Raw genomic sequence first — 11646 nt, 5'->3', positions numbered from 1 at the left:
TAGAGGCTGGAGGAGGTTACAGAGATAGGGAGGGTTGTAGGGGCTGGAGGAGGTTACAGAGATAGGGAGCGGTGTAGGGGCTGGAGGAGGTTACAGAGATAGGGAGGGTTGTAGGGCCTGGAGTAGGTTACAGAGATAGGGAGGGTGTAGGGGCTGGAGGAGGTTACAGAGATAGGGAGGGTTGTAGGGGCTGGAGGAGGTTACAGAGATAGGGAGGGTTTATCTCGGGCTGTGGGTCTATACTTACCCGGATGTGGAGAAAACACCAAAAATAAGAGGATTCTTCTCATCCTGACTCGGCTGAATAAAAACATCTCCTAGAGTGAGGGAGAGAGACAGAGAGAGGGAGACAGACAGACAGAGAGAGAGAGAAAAACCAAGAGAGAGTGAGACAGAGATAGAGGGAGAGAAAGAGACAGTGAAAGAGGACAGAGAGAGAGAGAGAGAGAGAGAGAAGGTCAGAGAGGGAGGGAGAGAGGGAGAGAGACCAAGTGAGAGAGACAGCAGGAGTGGGAGACCAATAGGGGGAGGGTGAGACAGAGATAGAGGAGGAGAGAGATAGAGAGAGAAAGAGAAAAAGAGACACAGAGGGAGAGAGAGAGAGAGAGAGAGAGAAGGTTGGAGACAGAGAGAGAGAGACAGATAGAGAGAAAGAGACAGATAGAAAGAGAGAGACAGATAGAGAGAGAGACAGATATAGAGAGAGAGACAGATATAGAGAGAGAGAGAAGGTTGGAGACAGACAGAGAGAGAGAGAGACAGACAGACAGAGAAGGTTGGAGAGAGAGAGAGAAAGAGAGACAGATAGAAAGAAAGAGACGGATAGAGAGATAGAAAGAGAGAGAAAAGGTTGGAGACAGACAGAGAGAGAGATACAGACAGACAGAGAGAGAAAGAGAAGGTTGGAGACAGACAGAGAGAGACAGACAGATAGAGAGAGAGAGAAAGAGAGAGAGAAGGTTGGAGACAGACAGACAGAGAGAAAGAGAAGGTTGGTGACAGAGAGAGAGAGACAGACAAATAGAGAGAGAGAAAGAGAGAGAGAAGGTTGGAGACAGACAGACAGAGAGAGAAAGAGAAGGTTGGTGACAGAGAGAGAGAGACAGATAGAAAGACAGAGACAGATAGAGAGAGAGAAGGTTGGAGACAGACAGAGAGAGAGAGAGAAAGAGAGAGCGTGAGCAGGACAGAGTTAATGAGACGGGAGTGTTGATGTGCAGAGTGAGGTCAGGGGTCAGAGAGAATCAATGAGGCAGAGGGAGAGTCCGCGTGAAGAATGGAGGGCGAGAAACAGAGGGAGAGAGCGGGACAAAGGAAAAGATGGTTAAATTCACCAGCTTGTGTGTTCAGACGATGAACTTCAGCCCGACTTGCCCTCTCTCCCACCTCCCCGCCCACTCCAGGTGTCCAGGACGTTCAGATGGTTTACTTACTGAGCTGGTCAAAGTGTGTCTCCACGCCGTCCACTCCTCCCACCGAGCAGACTAACCTCGCCTTGAGGAAACTCGTCCACTTGTTGACCAGAGACCGCTTGCCCCCACTGTCATTCTGCGAACGAGCAGATCAGACCAGCGTCAGTGACCTGTTCCCCCCTCGGCAGCTTAACTACACCGGCCAGGCAGGGAGAGAGTGTCCCTCAACACCCAGCGAGAGACCTCCCCAATCTCACCGATAGGATGGCCAGTGAAGCGGGAGTAGGGTGGGGCTGGGTGCTGAAAGGGTTAAACTCTGAGGCTAACTCGCACAGACCGGGGCTTGTGTTCCCTCGGGTGTCGGGACATTTAGGGGGTGATCCGGTCGAGGGGTTTAAAGGTGGTTAAGGAATTCGATGGGGTCGATGGAGAAGAGCTGGTCCCTCTGCTGGGGAGGGGGCGTTGGGGAGTCCAGAACGAGGGGACAGGACCTTAAACTCAGAGCCAGGCCGTTCGGGGGTGGGGGGTGGGGGCGGTGATGTCAGGAAGCACATCTTCACGCAAAGGGGAATGGAAGTCGGGAACTCTCTCCCACCCTCCCCCCCCCACCCACCGGCTACGAGAAGCTGTCGAGGATGGGACGGCAGGGGGTGGGGGTGAGGAGGGTGGGGGGTTCCATTGGAAATATCAAAACTGGGACTTTTATTGTGTCAGGGGGATTGAGGGTAGTGAAACCAAGACGGGTATACGGAGTTAAGGTTCTGAGCACCATGATCTGATTGTATGGGACAGCAAGTTCGAGAGGGGGCTGAATGGCCTCCTCCTGTTCCTGTGTAACAGGCTCGAGAGGGGCTGAATGGCCTCCTCCTGTTCCTGTGTAACAGGCTCGAGAGGGGCTGAATGGCCTCCTCCTGTTCCTGTGTAACAGGCTCGAGAGGGGGCTGAATGGCCTCCTCCTGTTCCTGTGTAACAGGCTCGAGAGGGGCTGAATGGCCTCCTCCTGTTCCTGTGTAGGAGGGAAATCAAGGGCCTCGGAGAGGGTGCGTACGGAGGTTCCCAGGGATGAGGGGTCTTCAGTTCATGTGGAGGGACTGAGAGAAGCCGGGATTGTTCTCCTTAGAGCGGAGAAGGTTAAGGGGGAGATTGAATCGAGGCGTTCAGAATCACGAGGGGGTTTGGATCGAGTCAATGAGGAGAAACTGTTTCCAGTGGCAGGAGGGTCGGTAACCAGGGCCGGTGGGGGGGGGGGGGGGGTGGGGGGTGGGGGGTGGGGGTGGTGGGACACAGATTGAAGAGAATCGGTAAAAGATCCAGAGGGGGTGGGGGGGAGATGAGGAGAATGTGTTTGACGCAGCGAGTTGTGGTGATCTGGAAGGCGCTGCCTGAAAGGGCGGTGGAAGCAGATTCAATAGGAATTTTCAAAAGAGGGGGAATTGGAGAAATACTCGAAGGGGAAAAATTCACAGGGTGGTGGGGGGGTGGGGTGGGGAGAGTGGGATTAACGGGATAGATCTTTCAAAGAGCCAGCACAAGCTCGATGGGCTGAATGGCCTCTTCCTGTTGCAGTGTGAGTCAATGATTCACCGCGGCGGGGTAGCACACACTCACCAGGCAGATACGGCCCACCCTGGAATAGAACTGACCACTCCCGGCCTCGCTGGACTTCTCCCGGAAAAAGAAGTAGAGCTTATCGTCAGTCCGCTCGGCACTGTCCGGGATCAGCTGAGCCCGGACGAAGATGGGATCTGCGGAACACGGAGACTCCGTTAACAGAGCGGTGAGAAGCAGCGTATGCACTTCCTCAAGGACGTCCCCAAACACTCACCGCCAATGACGGAGTATTATTTTTCTAACTAAATTGTGCTCCCTGTTGGAATGCAGGAACCCCAGCAGCCACTATGCGCACTGCAAGATCCCACAAACAGCAATCTGATAATGACCTGGATCATCTGTTTTTTGGTGGTGTGGATTGAAGGATAAATATTGGCCCCAGGACACCAGGGAGAACTCTCCCCCAGCCCCTTCCACAACCCCTCAGTACTGACCCTCGGACAGCGCGGTGCTCCCTCAGTACTGACCCTCCGACAGTGCGGCGCTCCCTCAGCACTGACCCTCCCACAGTGCGGCACTCCCTCAGCACTGACCCTCCGACAGTGCGGCGCTCCCTCAGCACTGACCCTCCCACAGTGCGGCACTCCCTCAGCACTGACCCTCCGACAGTGCGGCGCTCCCTCAGCACTGACCCTCTGACAGCGCGGCGCTCCCTCAGCACTGACCATCCGACAGTGCGGCACTCCCTCAGCACTGACCCTCCGAGAGTGTGGCGCTCCCTCAGCACTGACCCTCCGACAGTGCGGCTCTCCCTCAGTACTGACCCTCCGACAGTGCGGTGCTCCCTCAGCACTGACCCTGGATTACTACTCCAGTAGGTGTGAGTTTCCCCAGATCCTGTTTTGCGTTTTCTTACCATGTAACCATCGGGAATCGTATTGCTCTGTACGAATTGCTGGACGATTTCCCAAACTCCGGAATAAGGCAGCATCCATTCCCATAAAGTCTATGTGCACTCCGGCATACAGGTTCCCGTCTGTGGGAGAATCCGGGGAGTGGGGGAGCGGGAGTGGGGGAAGAATCAGAGTCTTAAACAGCGTCCAATCTCGAAAGCACATGTAAACTGACCGGGCGGTGTCTGAAATATTTCACAGCGTTCGACTGCGCAGTACGCAAAGCAAGATCCCACCAACCTCAGTCAGGTAAAGCAGCCGTATCATGGTGTTGGTTCAGGGGTAAATATCGGCCCCAGGACACCGGAGAGAATTCCCCCCTCCTCACCCCCACTCTTCCAATAGTGGCCATGGGACCTTTCACACCCACCCGAGAGGGGCGGACGGGTGCTCGGCTCAACGTCTCATCCTGAAAGACAGCACCTCCGACAGTGCAGCACTCCCTCAGTACTGAACCTCCGACAGTGCGGCGCTCCCTCAGCACTGACCCTCCGACAGAGCGGCGCTCCCTCAGCACTGACCCTCCGACAGTGCGGCGCTCCCTCAGCACTGACCCTCCGACAGTGCGGCGCTCCCTCAGCACTGACCCTCCGACAGCGCGGCGCTCCCTCAGCACTGACCCTCCGACAGCGCGGCGCTCCCTCAGCACTGACCCTCCGACAGTGCGGGGCTCCCTCAGCACTGACCCTCCGACAGTGCGGCGCTCCCTCAGCACTGACCCTCCGACAGTGTGGCGCTCCCTCAGCACTGACCCTCCGACAGTGCGGCGCTCGCTCAGCACTGACCCTCCGACAGTGCGGCTCTCCCTCAGCACTGACCCTCTGACAGTGTGGCCCCTCCCTCAGCACTGACCCTCCGACAGTGCGGCGCTCCCTCAGCACTGACCCTCCGACAGTGCGGCGCTCCCTCAGCACTGACCCTCCGACAGTGCGGTGCTCCCTCAGCACTGACCCTCTGACAGTGCGGCGCTCCCTCAGCACTGACCCTCCGACAGTGCAGCACTGCCTCAGCACTGACCCTCCGACAGTGCGGCGCTCCCTCAGCACTGACCCTCCGACAGTGCAGCACTGCCTCAGCACTGACCCTCCGACAGTGCGGCGCTCCCTCAGTACTGACCCTCCGACAGTGCAGCACTGCCTCAGCACTGACCCTCCGACAGTGCGGCGCTCCCTCAGCACTGACCCTCCGACAGTGCGGCGCTCCCTCAGCATTGACCCACCGACACAGCGGCACTCCCTCAGCACTGACCCTCCGACAGTGCGGCGCTCCCTCAGCACTGACCCTCCGACAGTGCGGTGTTACCTCAGCACTGACCCTCCGACAGTGTGGCCCCTCCCTCAGCGCTGACCCACCGACAGTGCGGCGCTCCCTCAGCACTGAACCTCCGACAGTGCGGCGCTCCCTCAGCACTGACCCTCCGACAGTGCGGTGCTCCCTCAGCACTGACCCTCCGACAGTGCGGCTCTCCCTCAGCACTGACCCTCCGACAGTGTGGCCCCTCCCTCAGCGCTGACCCTCCGACAGTGCGGTGCTCCCTCAGCACTGACCCTCCGACAGTGCGGCTCTCCCTCAGCACTGACCCTCCGACAGTGTGGCGCTCCCTCAGCACTGACCCTCCGACAGTGCGGTGCTCCCTCAGCACTGACCCTCCGACAGTTCAGCGCTCCTTCAGCACTGACCCTCCGACAGTGCAGCACTCACTCAGCACTGACACTCCGACAGTGCGGTGCTCCCTCAGCACTGACCCTCCGACAGCGCGGCGCTCCCTCAGCACTGACCCTCCGACAGCGCGGCACTCCGTCTGTACTGCAGTGCGAGAGTCAGGCCTGAGGATTTAAAATCCTGGGCTCAAAGCCACAAGGTCTTGGTCCAGAAGTGGGTGAGAGACCTCCCGAGTACCTGCCAATGCCCTTGTGAGGCATTGGGACTCTCAGCCATGGGGAGAGTGAGAGGGGGAAGAGAATGAATCGTACTCACTGATTAGGGCTGCCATATTCTCCTCCCTGGGGTCGTAGGGACATTTGCCCTTCCCTGATTCTAACTGTCCTGGGACCAGCCGGAAGATGTAATCCTGTGGAGAAGAGAGGGCAAGTCGTGAGGTTAGCATGGGTCACAGGGCCATTGAGGCATGGGGCCATAATAAATGGCGGAGGGTAATGGGGTCAGTATCCGGGGAGATCGGCACTCAGCGATATTGTCACTGGGCTACCAATCCAGAGGCCTATTCTAAGGGTTAGTTGCTGTCTGACTGAGAACTCTGGAGGCTTCTAACAACTCGGAACTATATCCAATGTCTAGGCCTCCATGAGTGTCGTCTCCATGCCGATTTGTTCCAGACTCTTCCACGCACAGTCTACTATCAACCGACTCTCTACATCGCAATGTGGGTGGTACTGTTTCCCCAGTCCCACATTGACTCTTGGTCTGCCGACCAACCTCATACTACACCTCCCCCCCAAATCCTTACCCCAAATATATTCACGACCCAGTCTTTATCTTTATTTCCATTGCTATGTGAGTGGTACCATTTCCCTAGTCCCACATTAACTCTTGCTCTGCCGACCAACCTTATACTACACCTCCCCCCCAAATCCTTACCCCAAATATATTCACGATCCAGTCCTTATCCTTTATTTCCATCTCAATGTGGGTGGTACCATTTCCCCCGTCCTACATTGACTCTTGCTCGGCCGACCAACCTTATACTACACCTCCCCCCCAAATCCTTACCCCAAATATATTCACGACCCAGTCTTTATCTCTTTTTCCATCGTTATGTGGGTGGTACCATTTCCCTAGTCCCACATTAACCCTCAGAATCTGATATGTTGCAATAAGATCGCCCCTCATTCTTCTAAACTCCAATGGGTAGAGGCCCCAACCTGCTCAACCTTTCCCAATCAGACAAACCCCCTTCGTCCCAGAAATCGGCCGAGTGAACCTCCTCTGAACGGCTTCCACTGCGAGTCTGTCCCTCCTTAAAGTAAGGAGACCAGAACTGAACGCATGAAGTAGCAACATACAGTTAAACCTTTATTCACAGACTAGGAACTAAAAATGTTGTGTGGTACCTTAAGCCAAAGAGTCAATATTAACATTAATACCAACTTGCTAATGTATATGTAAAGGTGATAGAGGTTCAAATCCCACCAGGAATTTGGATTCAAATTAACAACTGTGACCGTGAAACTATCATCGATCGGCGTTAAAAAAAAACCCCATCTGGGTCACTATTCCCCCTATAGGGAGGGAAATCTGCCCTCCTTACCCAGTCTGGCCTTACACGTGACTCCAGACCCCACAGCAACGTGGCCGACTCTCAAGCTGCCCCCGGCGAGACACTGGCCGGAATTTCCCCCCCCCCCACCCACTTTGTGGCAGGACCCGGCCGAACGTCCACCGGCTACGGCAGGAGCGGGCGATGCCAGCGGGTGGGCGGGTGGTGGTGGTGGAGGGGGGGGGCGGTGGGGGGAGAGCCAGAAACTCAGGCCCCGTTCAGTCCCGGGCGGAGACAAGCGCTGGCCCCACCCAGCGGAAGCCGAGGCTCCCACGGGCGAATAGTAGACGAGCTGAGAATCGAAGGAGAAAGAGTACGCCCAGAGGGATTTATCACGGGGACTCTCTATGTAAACGTGTCATGCTGGGATGGTTGCGATGCACACTGCAGTCGGATAGCCCGCTCACACAATTCGGCTGGTGCGCGTGATTGAGAGAGAGAGAGAGAGAGAGAGAGAGAGAGAGGGGGGGTGGGCAACGCCTTTAAGCTATAGACCCCCGACCAGTCCCACCCCCCTACCCACCTCAGAACGCCAACCTCGATGGATGAAGGTGCAGGTCGGGTTGAAGGCCCCCGTGCCACAAGTGTACAGGTGGGTCCGGTTCCAGCGCTCGATCAGCCGGATGTAATTCGCGCACTCACCCTGGGAGGGGAGAAGCAGACAGAGGCGTGACCAAGACAAACTCACTTCGACCCTCCTCCCCGCCAGCTTCAGCCCCTGGCCCACCCCACCCCACACCACCGCCCCCCCACCCACCCACCCAACCCCCCGCCTCCAAGAACGTCAACCTTCGTTCCCAACCGGACAGGATTCTCTCTTCAGCCCCCTCACACTCTCCGGCAACGACGCAGCAACTCAGGAGGGATGTATCGGTCTCGGAGAGCGGTGGGGGGGGATGGGGCCAGTGCAGGTTCACCAGAACGATCCCGGGGGCTGAGGGGGTTACATTAGACAAATCGCACAGACCGGGGCTTGTGTTCCCCTCGAGTGTCGGAGATTAAGGGGTGATCCGATCGAGGGGTTTAAGATGATTAAAGGATCCGGTCGACCTGACAGAGAAAAGCTATTTCCCTCTGCTGGGGTGGGGGCTGTTGGGGAGTCCAGAATGAGGGGGCTCGAGAGGGGCTGAGTGGCCTCCTCCTGTTCTTGTGTGACAGACTCGAGAGGGGCTGAATGGCCTCCTCCTGTTCCTGTGTAACAGGGTCCAGAGGGGCTGAATGGCCTCTTCCTGTTCCTGTGTGACAGGCTCAAGAGGGGCTGAATGGCCTCCTCCTGTTCCTGTGTAACAGGCTCGAGGAGAGGGGCTGAATGGCCTCCTGTTCCTGTGTGACAGGCTCGAGGAGAGGGGCTGAATGGCCTCCTCCTGTTCCTGTGTGACAGACTTGAGGAGGGGGCTGAATGGCCTCCTCCTGTTCCTGTGTGACAGACTCGCGAGGGGCTGAATGGCCTCCTCCTGTTCCTGTGTAACAGACTCGAGAGGGGCTGAATGGCCTCCTCCTGTTCCTGTGTAACAGACTCGAGAGGGGCTGAATGGGCCTCCTCCTGTTCCTGTGTGACAGATTCGAGAGGGGCTGAATGGCCTCCTCCTGTTCCTGTATAACAGGCCCGAGGAGAGGGGCTGAATGGCCTCCTCCTGTTCCTGTGTAACAGGCTCAAGAGGGGCTGAATGGCCTCCTCCTGTTCCTGTGTGACAGACTCGAGAGGGGCTGAATGGCCTCCTCCTGTTCCTGTGTAACAGGCTCGAGAGGGGCTGAATGGCCTCCTCCTGTTCCTGTGTAACAGGCCCGAGAGGGGCTGAATGGCCTCCTCCTGTTCCTGTGTAACAGGCTCGAGAGGGGCTGAATGGCCTCCTCCTGCTCCTGTGTAACAGACTCGAGAGGGGCTGAATGGCCTCCACCTGTTCCTGTGTAACAGGCTCGAGAGGGGCTGAATGGCCTCCTCCTGTTCCTGTGTAACAGGCTCGAGAGGGAGTGAATGGCCTCCTCCTGTTCCTGTGTAACAGGCTCGAGAGGGGCTGAATGGCCTCCTCCTGTTCCTGTGTAACAGGCTTGAGAGGGGCTGAATGGGCCTCCTCCTGTTCCTGTATAACAGGCTCGAGAGGGGCTGAATGGCCTCCTCCTGTTCCTGTGTAACAGGCTCGAGGAGAGGGGCTGAATGGCCTCCTCCCTGTCCCTATGTTTCTCCCCCAATCAGTCAGCCCTCTTCAGCCTCGAGTCTCCTCGCGGCGCCCCACCTGCACTGGAGGACTGTCTGCCTCCTAGGAGCATCCAGCCAGCGATGGGATCAGGGGTGAAGCGATGGCGGGGGGGAGAATGGGACTAAGATCTCATTACTTACATCCCGACCTTTCCCTGCCATTCGACATTCATCCCGACGAAATTCCGAAGCTGGCCAGTGGATCTGTAAATTAACAGTAAATATTATCCGGTCCGCACAGGGAGCGTGTTTCAAATTGCATAATCTACTCACAAGGCACAGGAGGAGGCCATTCAGCCCATCATTCCGGTGCGGGCTCTTTGAAAGGTCTGTCCAATTAATCCCACCCTCGCCCAGTTGGCTCTATCCTCGCATAAACCCTGCAAATCTTTCCCCGTCAAATATTATCCAACTCCCTCTTTGTGAGAGTTGTTACTGAATCTGAGGGTCAGTGCTGAGGGAGCGCCGCACTGTTGGAGGGTCAGTGCTGAGGGAGCGCCGCATTGTTGGAGGGTCAGTGCTTAGGGAGCGCCGCACTGTCGGAGGGTCAGTGCTGAGGGAGCGCCGCACTGTCGGAGGGTCAGTGCTGAGGGAGCGCTGCGCTGTCGGAGGGTCAGTGCTGAGGGAGCACCGCACTGTTGGAGGGTCAGGGCTGAGGGAGCGCCGCACTGTCAGAGGGTCAGCGCTGAGGGAGCGCGGCACTGTCGGAGGGTCAGTGCTGAGGGAGTGCTACACTGTCAGAGGGTCAGTGCTGAGGGAGTGCCACACTGTCAGAGGGTCAGTGCTGAGGTTGCGCCGCACTGTGGGAGGGTCAGTGCTGATGGAGCGCCGCACTGTCGGAGGGTCAGTGCCGAGGGAGCGCCGCAGTGTCGGAGGGTCAGTGCCGAGGGAGCGCCGCGCTGTCGGAGGGTCAGTGCTGAGGGAGCGCCGCGCTGTCGGAGGGTCAGTGCTGAGGGAGCGCCGCACTGTCGGAGGGTCAGTGCTGAGGGAGCGCTGCGCTGTCGGAGGGTCAGTGCTGAGGGAGCACCGCACTGTCGGAGGGTCAGTGCCGAGGGAGCGCCGCACTGTCGGAGGGTCAGTGCCGAGGGAGCGCCACGCTGTCGGAGGGTCAGTGCTGAGAGAGTGCTGCACTGTTGCTCGATCAGCTGGACTATTGTGTCCAGTTCTGGGCTCTGCACATTACGAATGATATGAAGGTATTAAAGAGAGAGAGAGAGAGAGAGCAGAAAAGATTGATGAGAATGGTTCCAGGGAGGAGGGGACTTCAGTTCCGTGGACAGATTGGAGAAGTTGGGACTGTTTCTCCTCGGAGAAGAGAAGGTCGAGAGGAGATTTGATCGAGGGTGTTCAAAATCACGAGGGGGGTCTGGGACAGAGCGGACAGAGGGAGAAACTGTTCCCATCGGCGGGAGGATCGAGAACCAGAGGGACACGGATTTAAGACGATCGGAAAAAGAAGCGAGGGAGACGCGAGGAGAAACTTTTTCACGCGGCGAGTGGTTAGGATCTGGAACGCGCTGCCCGAGAGTGTGGGGGGGAGGTGAGGGTCCATCGAGGCTTTCCAAAGGGGAATGGGATCGCTATCTGAAAGGGGACAACGTGCAGGGAGACGGGGAGAAGGTTGGGGGAGCGGGTCAGATGCTGACTCGGACAGCGTGTGCCGACATGACGGGCGGAATGGCCTCCTTCTACCTCCCCTCCCCCCCCCACCACCCCCCCCCCACACCCGCCATAACCGTTCGGTGAGTCCAGACTCACAATGAGAGGCTCTTTGTTAATGTTGTGCATGTCCAGAGCCACCACGTATTCCCGGGTTCCCAGGTACATCCGGTCCTGATCCTGATCCATCATCAGAATGCGGAAATCGCTGGTGTTGAGCATGAAGTTGAGTGGTCGTGCTGTCCCTGTCTGTAACAGCTCTGAAAGACAGATAAATACACACGGCCGTATTCACCAAACCGTTCCCTACTGCACATACCCCACACACAGTCCAGCATCACATCCAGGGCCCTTACCTCGAGTGACGGAGCCCTTTAACCAGACAACACTCCCCGACGTCAGTGCTGAGAGAGCGCCGCGCTGTCGGAGGGTCAGCGCTGAGGGAGCGCCGCGCTGTCGGAGGGTCAGTGCTGAGGGAGCGCCGCGCTGTCGGAGGGTCAGTGCTGAGGGAGCGCCGCGCTGTCGGAGGGTCAGTGCTGAGGGAGCGCCGCACTGTCGGAGGGTCAGTGCTGAGGGAGCCCCGCCTGTCGGAGGGTC

The 11646-nt window shown here is 57.6% G+C and overlaps 1 protein-coding gene across 1 annotated transcript in view; it reads right to left on the bottom strand.

The window, feature by feature from the left end:
- Nucleotides 1-11646, bottom strand: part of sema3gb (sema domain, immunoglobulin domain (Ig), short basic domain, secreted, (semaphorin) 3Gb) — a 105948-nt gene that overhangs the window by 71121 nt on the left and 23181 nt on the right. The window contains exons 3-10 of the mRNA XM_041181432.1: nt 11149-11309; nt 9532-9594; nt 7717-7836; nt 5894-5987; nt 3880-3999; nt 3021-3157; nt 1434-1548; nt 248-317 (exon numbers count right to left, since the gene is read on the bottom strand). Coding sequence (XP_041037366.1) covers nt 248-317; nt 1434-1548; nt 3021-3157; nt 3880-3999; nt 5894-5987; nt 7717-7836; nt 9532-9594; nt 11149-11309 — 880 coding nt within the window. The remainder of the gene's footprint in view (nt 1-247; nt 318-1433; nt 1549-3020; nt 3158-3879; nt 4000-5893; nt 5988-7716; nt 7837-9531; nt 9595-11148; nt 11310-11646) is intronic.

Source organism: Carcharodon carcharias, assembly GCF_017639515.1.
Source record: "Carcharodon carcharias isolate sCarCar2 chromosome 35 unlocalized genomic scaffold, sCarCar2.pri SUPER_35_unloc_4, whole genome shotgun sequence".
In the NCBI taxonomy this organism is placed as follows: Eukaryota; Metazoa; Chordata; class Chondrichthyes; order Lamniformes; family Lamnidae; genus Carcharodon; species Carcharodon carcharias.
The sequence above is the reverse complement of the archived record's forward strand: the minus strand, read 5'-3'. Positions and strand labels throughout refer to the sequence as shown.